Source organism: Otolemur garnettii, unplaced genomic scaffold, assembly GCF_000181295.1.
Source record: "Otolemur garnettii isolate 467f Iridium unplaced genomic scaffold, OtoGar3 scaffold00230, whole genome shotgun sequence".
NCBI classification, from domain to species: domain Eukaryota; kingdom Metazoa; phylum Chordata; class Mammalia; order Primates; family Galagidae; genus Otolemur; species Otolemur garnettii.
This window is the reverse complement of record NW_003852625.1, coordinates 1869751-1889178: the sequence shown is the minus strand read 5'-3', so window position 1 is coordinate 1889178 and position 19428 is coordinate 1869751. Positions and strand designations below refer to the sequence as shown.

At 37.6% G+C, this 19428-nt stretch overlaps 1 protein-coding gene across 1 annotated transcript in view; it reads right to left on the bottom strand.

The window, feature by feature from the left end:
- The window catches only part of PLS3 (plastin 3), a 109281-nt gene that overhangs the window by 30907 nt on the left and 58946 nt on the right, over window positions 1-19428 (bottom strand). The window contains exons 3-4 of the mRNA XM_023508204.1: window positions 16142-16222; window positions 2962-3125 (exon numbers count right to left, since the gene is read on the bottom strand). Coding sequence (XP_023363972.1) covers window positions 2962-3125; window positions 16142-16214 — 237 coding nt within the window. The 5' untranslated portion in view covers window positions 16215-16222. The remainder of the gene's footprint in view (window positions 1-2961; window positions 3126-16141; window positions 16223-19428) is intronic.

Below are 19428 nucleotides of genomic sequence, written 5' to 3'. Positions count from 1 at the left end.
AAAAAAAAAAAAAAAAAATACTGACTGGCTTCCAGTGTTTGGGATTTGTTTCCAAAGTAGAAGGTTTATTTTTTCCTTTTTTAAGAATCTGTTGTAGGTCTAAAACTTAGTAATCATTGGAAAAGAACACTGCTTTTTGAGAAAACAGAACTACCTCAACAGCTAACACTGCTGTAGCATTTACTAGATGCCTGACACTATTCTAAGCATTTTACTGGTATTATTTAATCCTACAAGGGCAGTACTATTAGTAAAAATCTTTAAAAAGTCAACAACTTATCATTACATTACACGAGAACAAATTTCTCATTATGAAAACTGCAGCCGTCTTTTCTGAAAGAATTTATTGCCATGCTAGTCTTTTAACAATAGAAGGAGGCAGGGTGGGGGGTGTGAGTGCTGAGAGATAAAAAAATCACCAATGGGGTATGATGTACACTATCCTGGGACTGGCACACTAAAAGCCCTGACTTCAGATTATACACCTCATCCATGGAACAAGAACACTTGTACCCCCTCATATTTTGAAATAAAAATAATTTTTAAATGGAAGGACATGAATCCTATTGTTTGTAAGCATAAAAACCCAGTAATCTAGTTTCAAGTTGCTCAGAAGAAACAAAATCAGAGCATTAAATTTAATTTTTGCATTTGACGCTTATATATAACTTTGGAACTCTTTTCTGCCTTACATATTCTTCTCCAAAAGTAACATAATCTGATTTTGTTTGATAGCTTGATTGCAATTAACACCCTTAAGCAGCAATAAAAATAAAAACTTAATATGCAAGAAAATGTTTATTTCTATTTCCTTAGGTTAATACCTGAAAGGAATAACATGCTTCCTACCTCTTGGATAACTAAGTTTTACCCATAATTTGTAAGATGTTTCACTGATAACAAAGCAAATTGGAGTGGACAGATGTTTGGTTGAACTCCCACCTTTCTTTCAGTACAGTCAGGGTAGTACCATTCTGAAACTGCAGGCAGGATATTGTTCATATTTCAAATTTCTTCAGTAGCAGGGAGGTACCTGGAAAAAGCTACCAGTCCTCTGTGTAATGTTGGGCAAGTCACTTCCTTTTTGAGAAACTTAGGTTGGTTTCTTTTAATTTGAAAAGTGAAGGAGTGTAAACATATTGATTCCAATTCTAAAATGTATGTTTTAATCTAAAATGTCCTCATTAATGTTTTGTTTTTTTTTTAATCCCTGGTGTTGCCAAAATTGTCATGCATGTTCTTTAGTTTTTGAAAATAGGTAATCACACCTGCTTACTTAAAAGCCACACCCAGTTGTGTGAAAACATAGTGTTCAAAATCTACACAATTAAAATTTCTCCCAAGACATTTTCATAATTTTGTCCTTAATAAGACTGGCATACTGAAAATCCTAATGATTTAAGTCTGTTCTTTCTAGTAAATTAAATTCTGCTAGTAAAAAATTCTGAGCAGTAAGTTGTAGCAAAAACAACCAATCATTTGCTGGCTTTTTGGGTCATTTGGAAAAAAAAAAAAGAAGAAGAAGAAAGAAAAAACCAACCATCATAGTTAACTGCTGCTCTTAGCTGCTTTAAATTCACAATTAAACATGCAGTCACAAGGGGAGCAAGTTACATATCAGAGAACATGCAAGTGCGCAAACTGAAAAATCAACTTCAACTTACTATTGAACCTAGAATTCAAAACAAAAGGCTTTGGCCTGAACTGGAGACAACAACAGTGGGAGGAAATCAATACTATGGTATTTCAAAAGAAAAGGGCAAGAAATATATCATTGTAATTATGACACAAGTCTGCATTTCAAAAATAATCAACATCCTTACAAAGTCCTGTCAACCTGAGTAGGTAACATTACTCACTCAATTTGCTTCTTGAATTCCTACAGGGTTCTGAAGGAATTGATTCTAATCGGAAAGAACATACCAGAATTTCACTTGCTCTAGTGAGCTATAGTTGCTGATGTTATCATATCAGATGTCTTGGGGCAATAGAAGAGGAGGATAGGACTGCTAGGAAGTTTGTGATAACTATTATAAGGTACTAATTACTAGTTTGCAATATACTGAAAGGAATGCCTTTAAGATCTAGCAAATTCAACCTTAAATTACCAATAAATACATCCTTACAATCTTAAGAGTATTCTTAATTGAGGCAATAAGCGATAGCTATTCTTTAATATGTATGTATATTTCAAATATCATATCAATACGTACAGACTGAAAATGACACAAGTCTAGAAAAATCTAGATCCTACTTTCTACCAGCCAAAAGCATTAAGTTCAATAAAGAGCCATTTGCCATACATATATTTTCCAGACACTAAGTATGCACACCAAACTATGTGTGTGGGTGGATAGAATAATTAAAAAATTAGCCCCTGACCTTTAGTAGTATTTAATGATTAAGTAGAGAACAAACATTTTAAATGCCTCTTGTAATGGGCTAAAAAGATATGCTTCTAACTTTTAATTATCAAAATTATCATCCTAGAGAAAGCAGTACAGTTAAGTATCTCTACCACTAGAGTAGAAAACAACTTTTTAATCAGAAAGTTCAGCTCAGGAAGCTTCCAAGACTGTGAGTCAGGGTGTGTCATTAAAATTTTGGAGCACATTGTTCACCATGGGAGAAAGAACACATCGAAGATGTCACTTAGCACCTTGAAAAATGCCCTTTAATGATGCCCCCAAATGAGACTGTTCACTTTACACAGTGAGCATCAGGCATTAAAAATCGTATCTTTGCTTCTGTCACTGTGCCTTTTCTCAGTTCTTTCATTAAGGTATTTCCAGTGGCTAAAAAAAACTAACAGAAAGTAAGTGGGAGGAAGACAAATGTTATTAGTTATAACAGTACTAATATATTTAGGAACTTAATAAAATAGTGCTTATTACTATACCATCCCACTAGACAAAGGAACACCCTGTTGCTTCTAATAATGGTGAATTTTCACATACTCACATAAACAAATTCGTCAAAACTTATCTTCCCATCCTTATTCCTGTCACCATCCAACATGAGTTTCTGAATAATCTCTCTCACTTTATATCCCGGTAATGGCATATTGGCTTCCTTGAACAGCTCATGAAGTTCATAGTCACAAATGAATCCATTGCTGTTGAGATCTTTGCAAAAAAGGAGAGAAGAAAAAAGAGGGAAAAATAAAGAGAAATAAGTTTAAAGAGAATTTTCCTTCATTTAAGGCTCAGTTCATAAGTTCACCTAAATATTAATGCATTCTTTTCTTCTGTGTGGCACTCCAAGGCTGTTGGAAAGGAAAATGCTCATTTTAACTGAAAGAACAAGGTTTCACATCATGTATTCTGTATTTTAAATAATGCATAAGTAGCTTTATTACAAAGAGCATCCCCAATTTCAAGAAATATTTGGTATCATTAAATGGTAGATCTAAGAAAACTTTAGAAAGAAGAATTAATTAGCTGTCAAGAAGTTTTATATTCCTTATTCTTCTACTGTTCTTAAAGAAGTTTTATGAATTTAATACTGACTATATTTCAAGGCACACCTGAAATTAAGCAACTACTTTTAGTGCTAGTTTTTTTTTTCAAGAGTTAATGTAGGCTCGGCGCCTGTGGCTCAAGTGGCTAAGGCGCCAGCCACATACACCTAAGGTGGCTGGTTCAAATCCAGCCCGGACCCGCCAAACAACGATGGCTGCAACCAAAAAATAGCTTGGTGTTGTGGCGGGTGCCTGTGGTCCCAGCTACTTGGGAGGCTGAGGCAGGAGACTCGCTTGAGCCCAGGAGTTGGAAGATGCTGTGAGCTGTGATGCTACCCAGGAGGACAGCTTGAGGCTCTGTCTCAAAAAAAAAAAAAAAAAGAGTTAATGTAAACAGACATTAATCCAAGACAAATATAGAGTTCATAATAATAAATGCAATACTGAGTAAAGCAGATGTTTAACATGTCTCTATAAATAACCTTTTTTTGTGCTACTGTAGTTTTAAGTATAAGTATCAAAAGGCTGATTAAATGAATGATGCTTATTCTGAAACTATTAAAAATGAGGGAAAAACTATTTGTCAGCTAAAGTGAATTTGTTGACAAAAAGAGCTAATTTCCTGAGGACTGTAAGCACTGGATTATTTTTGTGTGTGTGAATAAAGTTAGATGTTCATTAGCAATTTCTTTTTTTTTATAAGAATATTCATAGTAGAGATATATTTATTGTTGGGGAATCATTGAAGGTACAATGAGCCAGGTTATACTACTTGTATTTGCTAGGTGACATCAATCTATTAATAGTGTTCCACCCCCAAGAGGTGTGTCACACACTGTGGCCCCACACTCCTCTTCCTCTCTCCCCTCCCCCCATCATGAACTAGCATCAATTGCCCTCATATCAGAATTGAGTACATTGGATTCTTGGTTCGCCATTCTTCTGATGCTTTACTAAGAAGAATATTTTAACTTCATCCAAGTTAATACAAAAGATGTGAAGTCACCATCCTTTTTAGTGGCTGTATGGTACTCCATGGTGTACATATACCACAGCTTGTTAATCCATTCCTAGATTGGTGGGTATTTGGGTTATTTCCAGTTTGGCAATCGTAAATTGAGCTACAATAAACAGTCTGGTGCAAATGTTCTTATGGTAAAATGATTTTTTTTCTTCTGGGTACATGCCCAGTAATGGAACTGCAGGATCAAAAATGGTTTGAATTCTTTGAGGGTTCTCCATACTTCCTTCCAAAAGGGTTGTATTAGTTTTCAGTCCCACCATCATTAGCTATTTCTAATACCTTCTGTTCAATAAATACTCTTTATTCCTTAGGCCTCACTGCTTTTCATATGTGAATTTAATTACAATAGAAGGAAACAATCTGAACAGAGATATGACTCAAGATGATCACATCACCGTTCAAACAAGACAGAGAGTTAAATAATTATTCAAATTATTGTGAATAATTTTATTTAGGCTATTTGACATAATTATTTCACAACTGTGTAGTAGGTACTGTTTGGGGGACTGGATATACCACAGCCAACAAAAGAAAGTCTTGCTTTCAGCCAGGCAAGGAGGGTCGTGCCTACAGTCCTAGCACTTTGGAAGGCTCAGGCAGGAGGATTGCTTGAGGCTAGGAATTCAAGACCAGCCTGAGCAATATAGCTAGACTCTGTTTCTACAAAAAAAATAAAAAATAAAATAGCCAGGTATGTGAGGCTCAGGCAGAAGAATTTGATTGAGCCCAGGAGTTCCAAGTTGCACTAAGCTATGACCATGCACTATACACCCAACTGGGGCAACAAAGCAAGACACTCTCTCCAAAAAGAAAACAAAAGTCTTTCTCTCAAGAAGCTCACATTCTAGTGACAATTAATAAAACAAATAAGGTATGAAGTATGGCTATAAGATAGAGTATAATATAACAATATAAGTGCTAGGAAGAAAGTGCAGGGTAAAGGGTTAGATTTAGGCTATTTTGTGCCCCAGGGGACATTTTAGAGACATCTCTGTCTTAATAGGGGGAGAGAGGGAGCAGGGAGAGAATGCTCCTGGCATACAGTGGGTAGAGGCCAGGGATGCTGCTCAATGCAGATGACACCCTCTACTGCAATGTGCAACCCAGTATTACGGAGCTCAAATGTGCTGAAGCTCATGGGTTCTGAGTTATAGTGCCATTGGGAGGTGGGAATGGCAGTGGTGCTATTTGGATAAAATGGTGAAGGAAAGCCAAGGCCACACTTACGACGCCATATCTGACTGAAGAACTGCATGAGGTAAGGGAGCAATTCATGTGGATATCTGGGAAAAGATTCCAGGTGGAGGAAACAGCAAATTCTGTCTGTGATGTAGCAGTGTGACACATGTGTTTTAGGACAGCAAAAATTCAGTATGACTTGGGTAGAGTAAGCAAGGAGGAGGTGAGAGATAAATTCAGGGAGCTGATCGTATGTTCCTCTAGGCCACAGAACATACCTGAGAGTTTTTTTCTAAGTGTGATCTAAGTGTAATTCACATTAGCTAATACTATGTCAATTACTAAGAGACAGAATGTCTCTATGTCATGTGGGCTAGAGTGCGATGGTGTCAGCCTAGCTCATAGCCACCTCAAACTCAAACTCCTGGGCTCAAGTGATCCTCCAGCCTCAGCCTCCCAAGCAGCTGGAAGCAGACACCCACCACAATGCTTGGCTAATTTTTCTATTTTTAGGAAGATGGTGTCTTGCTCAGGCTGGTCTTGAACTCCTGACCTCATGCATTCATCCTGCCTCAGCCTCCCAGAGTGGTAGGATTACAGGTGTGAGCCACCACACACCACCCCAATTGCTAAAATAGTAAATATCCTGTATGAAACCATATCACCAACACTTTGAAGGCTGATAAATGTCTATTTTTTTTTTTTGGAGACAGAGTCCCACTTTATTGGCCTTAGTAGAGTGCTGTATAGCTCACAGCAACCTCAAACTCTTGGGCTCAAGCGATTTTTTGCCTCAGCCTCCGGAGTAGCTGGGACTACAGGCACCTGCCACAACACCTGGATATTTTTAGAGACAGGATCTCGATCTTGCTCAAGCTGGTCTCCAACCTGTAAGCTCAGGCAATCCACCTGCCTCGGCCTTCCAGAGTGCTAGGATTACAGGCGTGAGCCACTGCAGCTGGCTGATGAAGTTCTACGCTTAGTGTTACTTTGACTATCAAATATTCTTACTAATTGATTACTACATTTTAATCTACCAGTTAAGGTCGTGCCTGGTGGCTCACGCCTGTAATCCTAGCACTCTGGAAGGCCAAGGCAGGAGGACTGCTTAAGCTCAGGAGTTTGAGACCAACCCGAACAAGAGCAAGACCCCATTTCTAAAAAATAGCCGGGCACCATGGTGCATGCCTATGGTCCCAGCTACTTGGGAGCCTGAGGCAAAAGAATCTATTGCTTGAGCCCGAGTTTGAGGTTACTGTGAGCTATGACGCCATGGCACTCCACCCAGGGTAACAAGTGAAACTGTCTCAAAACAAATAAGTAAATAAATCTACCAATCAAAATATGTGTGCCTAAAACATCAATAGCGAACCACCAAACACTACTGAAAATCACTTATCTTTCCTTCAAGGAAAGCACTTAACTTCCCTAGGGCATATCTTCACTTTCTTTGCCGTGAATTTATAAAAGATCATACATCAAACTTTTTATTTCTACATATAAGTGTTTATATGTAGAAATCAATCCAGCAACATCTGCAGTAAAAAGAGACAAAGTAATCCTTATGGCACTGGGACCGACCTTTAGCAGTTCTTTTGTGAAAGTCTTGGGTTTACATACACCTGCCCCTGTGCATTTACTAATCTGTTTCTCCCGTTTACTTTATAAAGTTAAAATGGAGCTCAGTACTTGGAAGTTAAGTGTGGCATAGCAAAAGATACACAGCATGGTTGAGGGGACACAGAATCTAATTTCAACTTGCTATTCATTTGCACGAGTCACCTCTTCAGGATTAGTTTTTTTATCCGTAAAAGGAGCACTTTGGACCAAATGATCTATGAAGTTCCCTTTTCAGCTCTATCACTCTCTAATTCCAGACTGGAACACAAAATTTTCTTTTATTTATTTATTTATTTTTGAGACAGAGTCTCAAGCTGTCGCCCTGCGTGGAGTGTCATGGCATCAAAGCTCAGGGAAACCTCCAACTCTTGTGCTCAAGTGATCCCCTTGCCTCAGTTTTTCTCATTTTAATAGAGATGGGGTTTTGCTTTTGCTTCGGCTGGTCTCTGAACTCGTGAGGTCAAGCAATCCACCCTCCTTGGCCTCCCAGGATCCTCCTCCTGTGCTAGGATTACAGGTGTGAGCCACCATGCCTGGCCAAAATTTTCTTTTAATAAAATAAAAAATAAATTGCAGCACATGGGACTTCACAACCCCTTCCCCTACACACACACCTTTTTTTAAATTGAGTGTCACTCTGTCACCCTGAGTAGAGTGCTGTGATGTCACTGCTCACAGAAGCCTCAAACTCTGGAGCTCAAGAGATCTCTTGCCTCAGCCTCCCAAATACTAGGACCACAAGTACGAACCATGACGCTTAGCCATTTTTCTTTTTAGTAGAAATGGGGGTCTCGCTCTTGCTCAGACTGGTCTCAAACTCCTGAGCACAAGCAATCTGCCTGCCTCAGCCTCCCAGAGTGCTAGGACTATAGGAGTGAGCCACTACACCCAGACCACACACACATAGTTTAAAAGAAAGAATCATAAATGCATATCAAAATATAGATAGAGAGTGATAAAATTATGAACGCTACTACACCTCATTATCTAAATATAATATTCTTTCATTTTATGTTATCTTTGGAGAAGTAGATAGATTTTACTTCTGATCCTGTAGTCCCACCTACTGGGAAGGCTGAGGCTGAGGCAAGAGAATTACTTGAACCCAGGAGTTTGAGGTTACTGGAAGCTAGGCTGATACCATAGCATTCTAACCTAGTCAGCAGAGTGAGACTCTATCTCAAAAAAAAAAAAAAATAGACAGATCATTCTTTTTAACTATCAAAATTTCATCCACTTTAGTAGTTTATTGGGCAGTTTATTTGTATTAGGTAGAAATAGAAGTTTTGGTAAAAGGAAGAACATGACTGTTTGCATGAACCCTTCTCTGAAATAACCTCTTGAGCATTAATTAGAAGACAGCTCACTGATGTGATTAAAAGATGCCAGGAAGTAGCTACCCGACATTGTAACTGACATAACCACATGCAGAAACTCCATTTCAAAGTAAGGGTATCAATAACAGATGCTTTTAGGTAAGTGACAGGAAAATTTAAAGGGGGCTCAAGGAATAAAGATTTGTATGGCTGGGCACAGTGCCTTCACCTATAATCCTAGCACTCCAGGAAGCTGAAGCAGGAAGTTCCCTTAAGGCCAGGAGTTCAGGACCAGCCTGAGCACAAGAGCTAGACCCCCCAACTCTACTGAAAATAGAAAAAAAAAATCAGCCAGGCTTGGTAATATTCACTGTAGTCCCAGCTACTTTGAAGGCTGAAGCAAGAGAATTGCTTAAGCCCGAGAGTTGGAGGTTGCAGTGAGCTATGAGGATGCCACTTCACTGACTGGCAGGGTATATTGACCAGGGAAAGAATGCCTTACTCCTAGATGAACATTTTAAAAACAAAACTAAATAACAATGGCAAAAAACACAGAAATAGCACTGAAAGACTGAATGGCAATTCATCAGGAAACCAAAACTTGACAGAAATATCCCTTAAATAACATTTAATCTCACTCCCTTTGTTCTAATCCTGTCCCCACCCAGCAGCCTTCAGATCTGTAATTTAGTTTTGTGAGTAAACACACCCACCAAGGAGGGCCCAAGTAGACAACCAGTGATGCCTGTCAGGTCAGGGCTTCTCTCCCCTTCCAAATGTAGAAACCTGCCTTGGCTTTATTAAGAAAGGCCATTGGCACTTATTCAGCCCAAGTCACCCTCCAGAGCAAACTGAGGTAGATACCCACTGAGCCAGGCACCAAAGATATACACAAGTGAACCAGACAAACTCCTTGGTCCTACTTGAAGCTGTGGCTTCAAAATCTCTGTAAAAAGTATAAGTCACTTGGGATATCCTTTATCCTTCCTGGGATGAGAAGAACATGTGTCTTCTATTGAAAGTTTTACCTCCTCTGCTATTTTTCCTTATTTTATCAGCAGATGTTAATCTAGCTTATACTACCTCCTGTGATCAAAGGCATTTTAGCGTTAGTACTAATGAATTACATCAAGCCTTTCTTCAAGGTCCTAAATCATATATTTTGAAGCAAAATGATTTCAATTTCAATAAGAAGGCAGAGGGAGCTTAAAAAGGCGGCTAGCAATTAATTTTACAAATCTCCCAGCTGGTAAAGTACTCGAAACACAAAATAGCATGCAATTATTCTCAAAGAGTTTTATGCTAATTTTATGTCTAATCCCCAGTCAAAAAAACAAAAACACATCCTTAAACAGTATCAGGGATTTAATGTGCTTTGGAAGGCCAGAAAATGAGGTAGCATAATGACATTTTAGAATGCTTCCATCTCGTCAGAGATGTTCACCAGGTGCTTAACACTTTTTGTCTACTTCTAAGATGAACATGTCACAATTAAAAAAAAATAAACACAAATAATGATGACTATTCAATCTAATTTTTTACACCAGAGAGAAGTAGTTTCACATTAAAAACTGGTTAAATAATAGCCTTTTGGGGGGGGATGGTTTATTTTAAATGATAGCTTTTCAGTTAGGCTTTCCTCATTTATAAGAGGAAACACAGATGAGATACATGAATGACTGATTCCCAAATAATCATCCAAAATGAATTTTGGATAATTTTTTATCAATCCATAGCAATATAGTAAAATCTACGTGGCACATTTTTCAAAGACAATTTAATTTTTTAAATCTTAAGACCATATCCTTATTTGCTGTTAAAATATCCATTTGAAAACAAAATGATGGAATTAGAATGTTGCTTTTTAGTATGGTCAGTGGAGAACTTTTCCTATTCTGAATTTTGACATAAACGTGAGAATCTAAAATAATAAACTGATCCAAAACACAGACGCAGTCTGAAAGCAGTTTTAACAACTGGAAACTAAAATCACAACCACCAGGCATGATGGCAGTCCTTTATTTTCTCATTAAAGCAGTCAATATTCTGGAACCCCTTCCCTTTCTGGCTCACTTGCCACTTGCTCATTAACTATACATTGGTATGGGGTGGGAAAGGCTCTGCATTTTGAAGACTCTTCTGTTCCAGTATCTTAGTTCTCACATAGCTGCTAAAGTCGGTAAGAATTACCATCCAGTGAATATTATCCACAGCAGTTTCAACATTTCTGCCAGCAGGGTCTCAACTCTTTGGTTTAGAAAATATGGTCAGTATGGGTAGATATTAACAAGTAGTAGGAAAAAAGAAATCCCACTTAACCACTGAACAAAGTTCCAGCAGAAAGTAAAGTGCTAAATTTCAATAAACTGACAAAGCTTTCTTTTTTTAAGAAGTAAACAAAATCACTATACTTTAAAAAGAACCCTAAGAGGCTCCCAGTGCTACACCAGACAGGCCCATCTTTCATACTGGCTACTGAATTCATTAGAAAAGAACCAACTGTTACAAGCAATTCATATTCTCTCTCACTCTTTGTCTCTCTCTCTCACTGATGACACATGTAGGTTCACATCTGCATTTTATTTTAAAGGAAACTTCATTATTCTTTTTTAGCAAGTATTATTTTAAATGCCAGTTAACTCCCCCAACCCCCTTCCCCAAGAAACCTTAAAGTAAATAAACTTATTACACAGCCATGTTCCTGCAGAAGTTTGAATCACACCAAGAATGCATATCCTTAAAAGGAAATGTTTTCCCTCCCCTTGCATCCTGTTATTTAAGCTATTTTAAGTACTTGTCTGGAGAAAGCTGAGCCAGAATTCAAGTGGTTTTGATTTTAGCTGCTGTTTTACACTGCCCTTGTCCAGGTGGTATGTGGCACAATCTATCACTTCAAACGCATCTTTTGGGGTGCTACTTTGTCTTATAAATCTGACAGTAAGACAAAGACTGGGATTTCCTTTGACCCTCAGCTGGTGTGCATTGCTTTAACTATGCTTGAATCTGTCTAAATCTGGTGTCTTTCTTTATAAAGAGGTCACATGTTGTATGCTCTCGTCTGCAACACACATGGAAACCTCTTTATTAACCCACTCTGGACAGTGCTCATTAGGACTTAAAGAAGAAAACCAATCAAGTGCAGATGCATATATTTTCAGAAAGCTGGATTTAAAAGTTCCATTTACTTTGACCAATACATTCCACAAATTTTTTGCACTGAAGAAATGAAAAAATGAATCTACATGTCTAACAATAACAGATTCTCTCTGTCTCTCTGTCTCTCTCTCTCTCTCTCTCTCTCTCACACACACACACACACACACACACACACACACACGATCTTCAATACCCATGAAAGCTCACAAAATATTGATTTAAAAGACTCAGTCAAAAGACTTGGGCAGAAGAATTTAAACCATATTCGATCCTAAGATTTACTAAGCAGTAAAGTCAAGCTTTCATTAGACATTAAAACCTTAGAAAAGGCAGCTGCTAAACATTTCCAGATGCCTTTCACAGCTTCTACCTTTTGGGGTAGCTCACTCCAGCGAACTTAAGAGGCAGTTTAATGGGTGCCAGCTAAGGGTAGACTAGAGGTTGACACCGTAAGAGTGTCACCCTACTGGTGAATGCCCAAAGGTGGAGGTCGAGTACTGCTAAAGGCTGGACAAGTATCGAGGGCTGTAACAAAGCAATCAGAAATGTTTATCAATCCTTTTCTGATTCAAAATTTCCAGTGGTTTGGCCATCACTTTTCACATACTTCCACTCTACTAGCTTTAAAAATACATACCTGAATACACATGCTCACATGGGTGTTCTCACATCCATGTTGCTCTTGCCCTCACCCACATACCCACAAAAGTGTGCTCCTATCTTGCACACAGTCAAAAAAGGTTTTCAGCCTACCCCCAAACCATCACTTCCAGTCATCCATAGGTAATCAACCAGATGGTAAAGCAAAAGAACACTGGTTAGTTTCATTGTAGATGGCCTATAGTTTTTATTTTTTTAAAGCATGATTAAGCAAATATGCACTGGTATAGTTTTATAGAATACTAAAAGAAAATTAAAGTGCCATGTTTTATGTGGCATCATCCTGATGTGGTTTTTATATACTAGAGAATACCAAGTAATTTGAAACAACTCAACTTCCTGGGATGAGAGACGTCTGGTACAGCTACAATCACCACAACCAAAATTTTTTGGCTTGGTTCGGTGGGCAACCTCAAAGGAATACACCCACACTATTCCTAGTCACTTAAGAAACCCATTATTCTTTTATTTCAAAAGTGCTGAATTCATGTTTTAAAAAGCTCAGTAGAGAGTGCTTAAGAGAGAAAAAAGTCAAATTTAAGTGTTTGCAGGACTAAAGCAAACCTGAAAAGATTTACATTACATGGATTTGTCTTTATGACAAGTAATCATCCAAATGACCACTAGCTTCCGTAGCAAGATTAAAGTCTTAGAATGTAAAAGACATTTTTTTAACTGGTAAAATATTAATACCTAAGTGCTCTGAAAGTCTTATTTATTCCTCTTTAGGAAGAAGTTACATGGTATCGCTGCACTGAAATTAAAACAAACATTATGAAGTAGGAAAAATGAGCAGGTTTCTGCTAGTGGGAAATACTAGAAACAATTGCTGAGAAAATTGAAATAATTACATGAGCTTGGAGCTTAAAACTAAGCAGGTGCAGTAAGTGAAAGGAGAACTTTAAATTCTAATACTCAATTTATTGCTAGTAAAGAGAGTTTCAAAGCACTATTAATTGATTGAACAAAACCTACGATTAGTGGTAATTACAGAGGGTTTCTCCACACACTATGATTTTGGTGAATTTCTAAGGAGATAATCAAGGCTATTATTGTTAATAGATGGGGAAAAATCATTTAATGATTTCCACATTTTGTCACAATTGAACTGAGACAAAGTAGTCTTCCCTACTCGCTCCCACCACTTCTACCAAAAGGGGGGGGGGAACAACTATCCTTGACAGGAAAAGAAGTTACAGAGCCTGTTTTTAAAATAAAGCTTCCCTGAATGTAAACGAAAAATTCTGTAACACCTTTGACAGTTGCCTGAGGGCTCTATAACTAACAACAACTAAAAACTACAAAGATTTTTTTTAAAAGAAAATCAAAAGACTCAGCTGGGTCTTTAAAGTAGTTTCTAAAAGACAGACTACACACAAGCCTTTATGATGCTGAAATATATATATAAAAATTTTATGTGCTACAATATAATGGCCCAAACCTTTAATAATAAATTCCACCATAATGAAAATCTTCATAACAAAAGCCCTTTGAATGTATAGTTCATAATGACAAAATCTCAGTACATCAAAAGACTATAGCTCCTTGGGATTCAATCAATTAAGTATTTATTACGAACCTAACATGTGTGCAACACTGTGCTAGATTAGATACTGAGCAGGGGTTACAAAAGAATAATATTTGGAACTGGTAGAAATTCTGGACTCCAGAATTCACATTTACAGCATATATAATAAGAGTCTGCATTCCTTAAGAACATGTGCTGGTAGGGGCTTCAGGAAGCTGTTTGTTTATCTTAAACTCTATTTAAACAATAGTTCCATCATGACCTTTTCAAGCAGTCAATCCTCTAACTGTTCCCTCAGTTAGTACAGTTTAACCTTGTTTCCTTCATGGAGATAATTGGTCAATCTTCTTTATATCCTTAAGGTTTTAAGGAGCAATTAAGCTCTTTTACTGACAAAAGCATTCCAAATCCAATCAGGTAAGCACTCTGTGAATTGGCTTTAATTTTTAAGAAATATGCACAAATTTTCCAAGATGCTACCCAGGAGCACAAGGCCCATATTCAACAATAAACATTTATTTGAGAAGAGGAGATTAAGCGACAACAACATTAAAAAGGTGTGCTCTCTATCCCAACATTCTAGTCACAAAGAGCAAGTTAAGCTGCCTCCAATACTGAACAATTAATATAAATAAAACAGGGGGTTTGAAGGGAATTCTATAAGACAATTGTAATACTTTTGCTACAGAATAAAGAGAGAAAGATAAAGAAATACCTCTTGCAGCCAAGAACCACTTGCTGTTTTTCATAATCAGTCTAATATCAGACCATGTAGTGCTTTTCTTATAGTTAATGGTATCTGTGGCAAGTTAACTAACTGCTATATTTGTATGCATAGCTTGAGGACTACTCAGTTTCTGTCCAGTAGGATTCTGAAGGGTCACTCTGGCTGGGGGTTATTATTCTTCCCAAGGTATGCTGTTACTACTAACAGACTTCATAAAAAATGGTGGTCAGAAATATATATAGGAATAGAGATGTGTATTTTCTCACTTTCACTAATGGGACTTTCAACAGAAGTCTCAGAATAAATTCTGATTTAAATAACAAGTAATTGTAATCTAATTTTATACCCTTTAGTCAAGGAGATAGCAAATAATAATGGTCAAACTCTTTTTTCTAAAATAGTCAACTTCTGTAAGCACATGTAGACTCTGTGATGTGTGTGTATGTGTGTGAATCTCAACAATCAGTTTATATTTTGTTTTCTCATTATCTCCTACAGACTTGACCCAAGCACTGGAATTTGGAATGTAAATCCTATATACAGCTTTCATAGCTGCTCAGTTATATGACATGTTATATGATGTTAATGTATAATTTTCCATCTTTTTTTTTTTTCAGTTTTTGGCCGGGGCTGGGTTTGAACCTGCCATCTCCAGCATATGAGCCCAGCTCCCTGCTCCTTTGAGCTATTGGCATCGCCCTCCATCTTTTTTTTTAGACAGTCTCATTATGTCGCCGCCCTCAGTAGAGTGCTGCAGCATCACAGCTCACAGCAACCTCAAACTCTTGGGCTTAAACGATTCTCTTGCCTCAGCCTCCCAGATAGCTGGGACTATAGGCGCCCACCACAATGCCCAGCTATTTTTTTGTTGTAGTTGTTTATCAGGCCTTGGCCAGATTCCAACCTGCCAGACCTGGTGTACGTGGCCGGCACCCTAAACACTGAGCTATGGACACCAAGCCTACCTTTCCATCTTATACTGATGGTATAATTCAATGTGGGAAGATATAACAACCTACATTATCCTAAGGCACAGAAAATCCCTGAAAAAAGGCAATAAGGTCAAACTAATTAGAGAAGGGTAAAACATCATCTAATGTTATTTTTTTTAAGGGGGGGTGTCACACTTCCCATTTGAGAATATGGTGAAAGCTCCAAATCATCTCCTACAAAACATGATACAAAAAATATGGTAATTATACAAAATTTGTCATAAAATATTCAGGAGGCACCGAGGCCAACAGTTAAAAACTCTAGGCTAAAACCTTTAACCATGTTAGATACCAGATACCATTAGAAATAATAAATAATTTTAAGTATATAGTTTCTAAAACTTTACCTCATCCATTTTTGCTATCTTACCCTAAGGTTCATGATTAATCATTCATACAATGTTCTAGGGAAGTAACTTTGTTTAGGACCAATGGCTGCTTTCTTACAGTTATACTACAAAAAAGAAAAAAATACTCACCAACTTTTGCAAAGGCCTCTCTGAGTTCATCAAGCTCATCTTTGGAAATCTGAGTGGTAGCCATCTCATCCATTTAAAGATCTAAAGAAATACCCAAAAATTTTGAGACTTAACAAAAGTTTGTGATGAATATACTACAAGCATTCTTGCTAAAATTCTCATTTGAGGGATAATTTAAACAGAATTTCAAACTACTGAAACAATCTGAATAAGTTACCATATCTGTAGGTACAACCTTATAAGGGCACATGTGCAATTTACCAGGTGTAGAATATAAATGTCTTAACACAATAACTAAGAAAATGCCATGAAGGTTATGTGGACCAGTTTGATGAAAGCATTACAAATTGTATGTAAAACTAGCATACTGTACCACATGATTGCATTAATGTACACAGCTATGATTTAATTAAAAAATTATATAGGGGTGGCGCCTGTGGCTCAAAGGAGTAGGGCGCCAGCCCCATATGCCGGAGGTGGCGGGTTCAAACCCAGCCCCAGCCAAAAACTGAAAATAAAAAATATATATACATATATAAATAAAACAAAATATGCTAAAATAAAAAAAAAAACTTAAGAAAACAAATTGATAAGTCATCATTTACTGAAAGTTATTCAGAAAAAAATATTTCTGAATTTTCTTCTCAAGGGCAATTACATTCAAAGAGTATAAGTGCCAACGTACCCAGCAATGACAAGAAATACATACATAATGAAAATTCTTGGTTATATGTGCCAAAGATTAAAGTCAAAATTATGTGACAAGTGATTCCCGTGAAATTCCGTTTTTCCATTAAGCCACTTTAAAGCCACTTACAGTGAAAACACTGATTTTCAAGTAACATATTGACACCTATCACTCACTCATGTTAAAGGAGGGGTAAAGAGAAATCAATTAAAACAAATTATATTTGGTTTTGATATAAAAGAACACACAGCATATATTTACACTCTTATACATGTAACCTGTTATCTGGATTTGCACTCTTTCCAATTTGGCCCTATTTGATCAAACTACATATGGCTTGAGGACCAGATCTAGATCACAACTTGTTTTTGTGTAGCTCCACGCTAAATATGGTTATTACAGAAGAAATTCCGCAACCAATATTGATGATAGGGCACACTGACTTTGAACACCAATTAAGTGAAATATCCCAGAAATAAAAGAATTCCACTCGTCATAAGAACCAAATTACAAAAAAAGTTATACTTAGGTTGGCGCCCGTAGCACAGTGGTTACAGTGCCAGCCACATACACCCAGGCTAGCAGGTTTGAACCCAGCTCGGGCCAGCTAAACAACAATGACAACAGCAACAAGGGAGGTTGAGGCAAGAGAAGCACTTAAGCCCGAGAGTTTGAGGTTGCTGTGAGCTGTGATGCTACAGCACTTTACCCAGGGCAACATAGTGAGACTCTGCCTCAAAAAAAAATTATACTCAATTATATAATGAATTGTGTCAATAAATATTTGTAGAAACTACATATCCTTGATATTAACACCATAATATTCTTGATTTTGCCTCTTGACACAGTCAAGAACAGAAAAACCTTGGTTATCCCTGCAATAGAGAAAAGAAATCTGCACAATGAATAATCTAATCTCCAAATGCAACTTTTTTTTTTTTCTGAGACAGAGCCTCAAGCTGTCACCCTGGGTAGAGTATCGTGGCATCACAGCTCACAGCAACCTCAAACTCCTGGGCTCAAGCAAGTCTCCTGCCTCCACCTTCCAAGTAGCTGGAACCACAGGCGCCCACCACAACGCCCAGCTATTTTTTTGGTTGCAGCCATCATTTTTGTTTGGTGAGCCCAGGCTGGATTCGAACCCGCCACCTTACGTGTATGTGGCTGGTGCCTTAGCCACTTAAGCCACAGGCGCAGAGCCCAAATACAACTTATTAACAATTTTTGGACAAATAAAAATGAAAATAATTTTATGTTACCTTGCCCTTTTCCCCTTTGGTTTTATTCTTTCTTTCTTTCTTTCTCTCTTTCTTTCTTTTTTTTTTTTTTTGAAACAGAGTTTCATTTTGTTGCCCTCAGTAGAGTACCATGGTGTCATAGCTCACAGAAACCTCAGACTCCTGGGCTCAAGCGGTTCTCTTGCCTCAGCTTTCCAAGTAGCTGAACTATAAGGTGCCTGCCACAACACCTAGCTATTTTTAGAGATGTGGTCTTGCTCTAGCTCAGGCTGGTCTCAAACCCGTGAGCTCAGGCAATCTGCCCGCCTCGGCCTCACAGAGTGCTGGGATTACAGGGTTGACCCGCCCTGACAGCCTTCTTTTGTTTTTGTTTTTTTTTTTTCAATAAACTTTAATTTTAGATCAGTTTAAGGTTCACAGCAAAATTAAGCAGAAGGTACAAAGAATATACAGCCACGTGTGTGAACTTTTACGTTGGAGACAAGTTTGGAGAAATGCATCATTAGGAAATTTGTGGTTGTGTGTACATCACTGCACATACACACACAAACCGGGATGATATAGCCCACTACACGCATAGGCCATATAGTATAGCCTACTGCTCCTGGGATACATACCTGTACAGTATGTTAGTGTACTGAATACTGAAGGCAACTGGACCACAGTGCTAAGTATTTGTCTATCTAAACATATCTAGGACAGGTATAGTAAAAATACAGTAATATAATCCTATGGGACCAGCTTGACACTGACCAAATTGTCATTATGCAGCATACAAATATGCCTTTTGCCCTCAAACATGCATAGCCACCCTAACTATGGATATCTGGCTTCTGAATGGTACGTTTGTTAAAAATGATGATCCCACATTCATACATTATTATCACCTAGAGGCCACAGTGTACGTTAGGGTTCACTCCTGGTGTTGTACATTCTGTGGGTCTGGACAAATGTATGACTTGTACAGTATCATGCCCAGAAGTTTCACTGCCCTATATGTTTTGCTTTTTAAAAAACTATTCTATACATCTATTATTCATCAATAAAAAATTAAATGAAGTATTCTACCTGTTAAATTTAACAAATTATACAAAACACAATTTTGAGATCTTGTATTTATCCTTTCTAGAATTTTTATTTTTTAAGTAAATTTATTTCAGATTAATGTGGGGGTACAAGCAACCAGGTCAAAATAATTGATTTAGTTAGGGAGAGTTCATCTTGTGGTTATGTCCCACACAAAAGGTGTGTCAACACCTTCCACCCGATATCCACCCCCTGAACCAGCCTATTCAGTGAGAGCTCCCCAGTCCCTCCCCTTCCCTGGTTCTTTCTTTTTTTTTTTTTTTTTTTTTTCAATA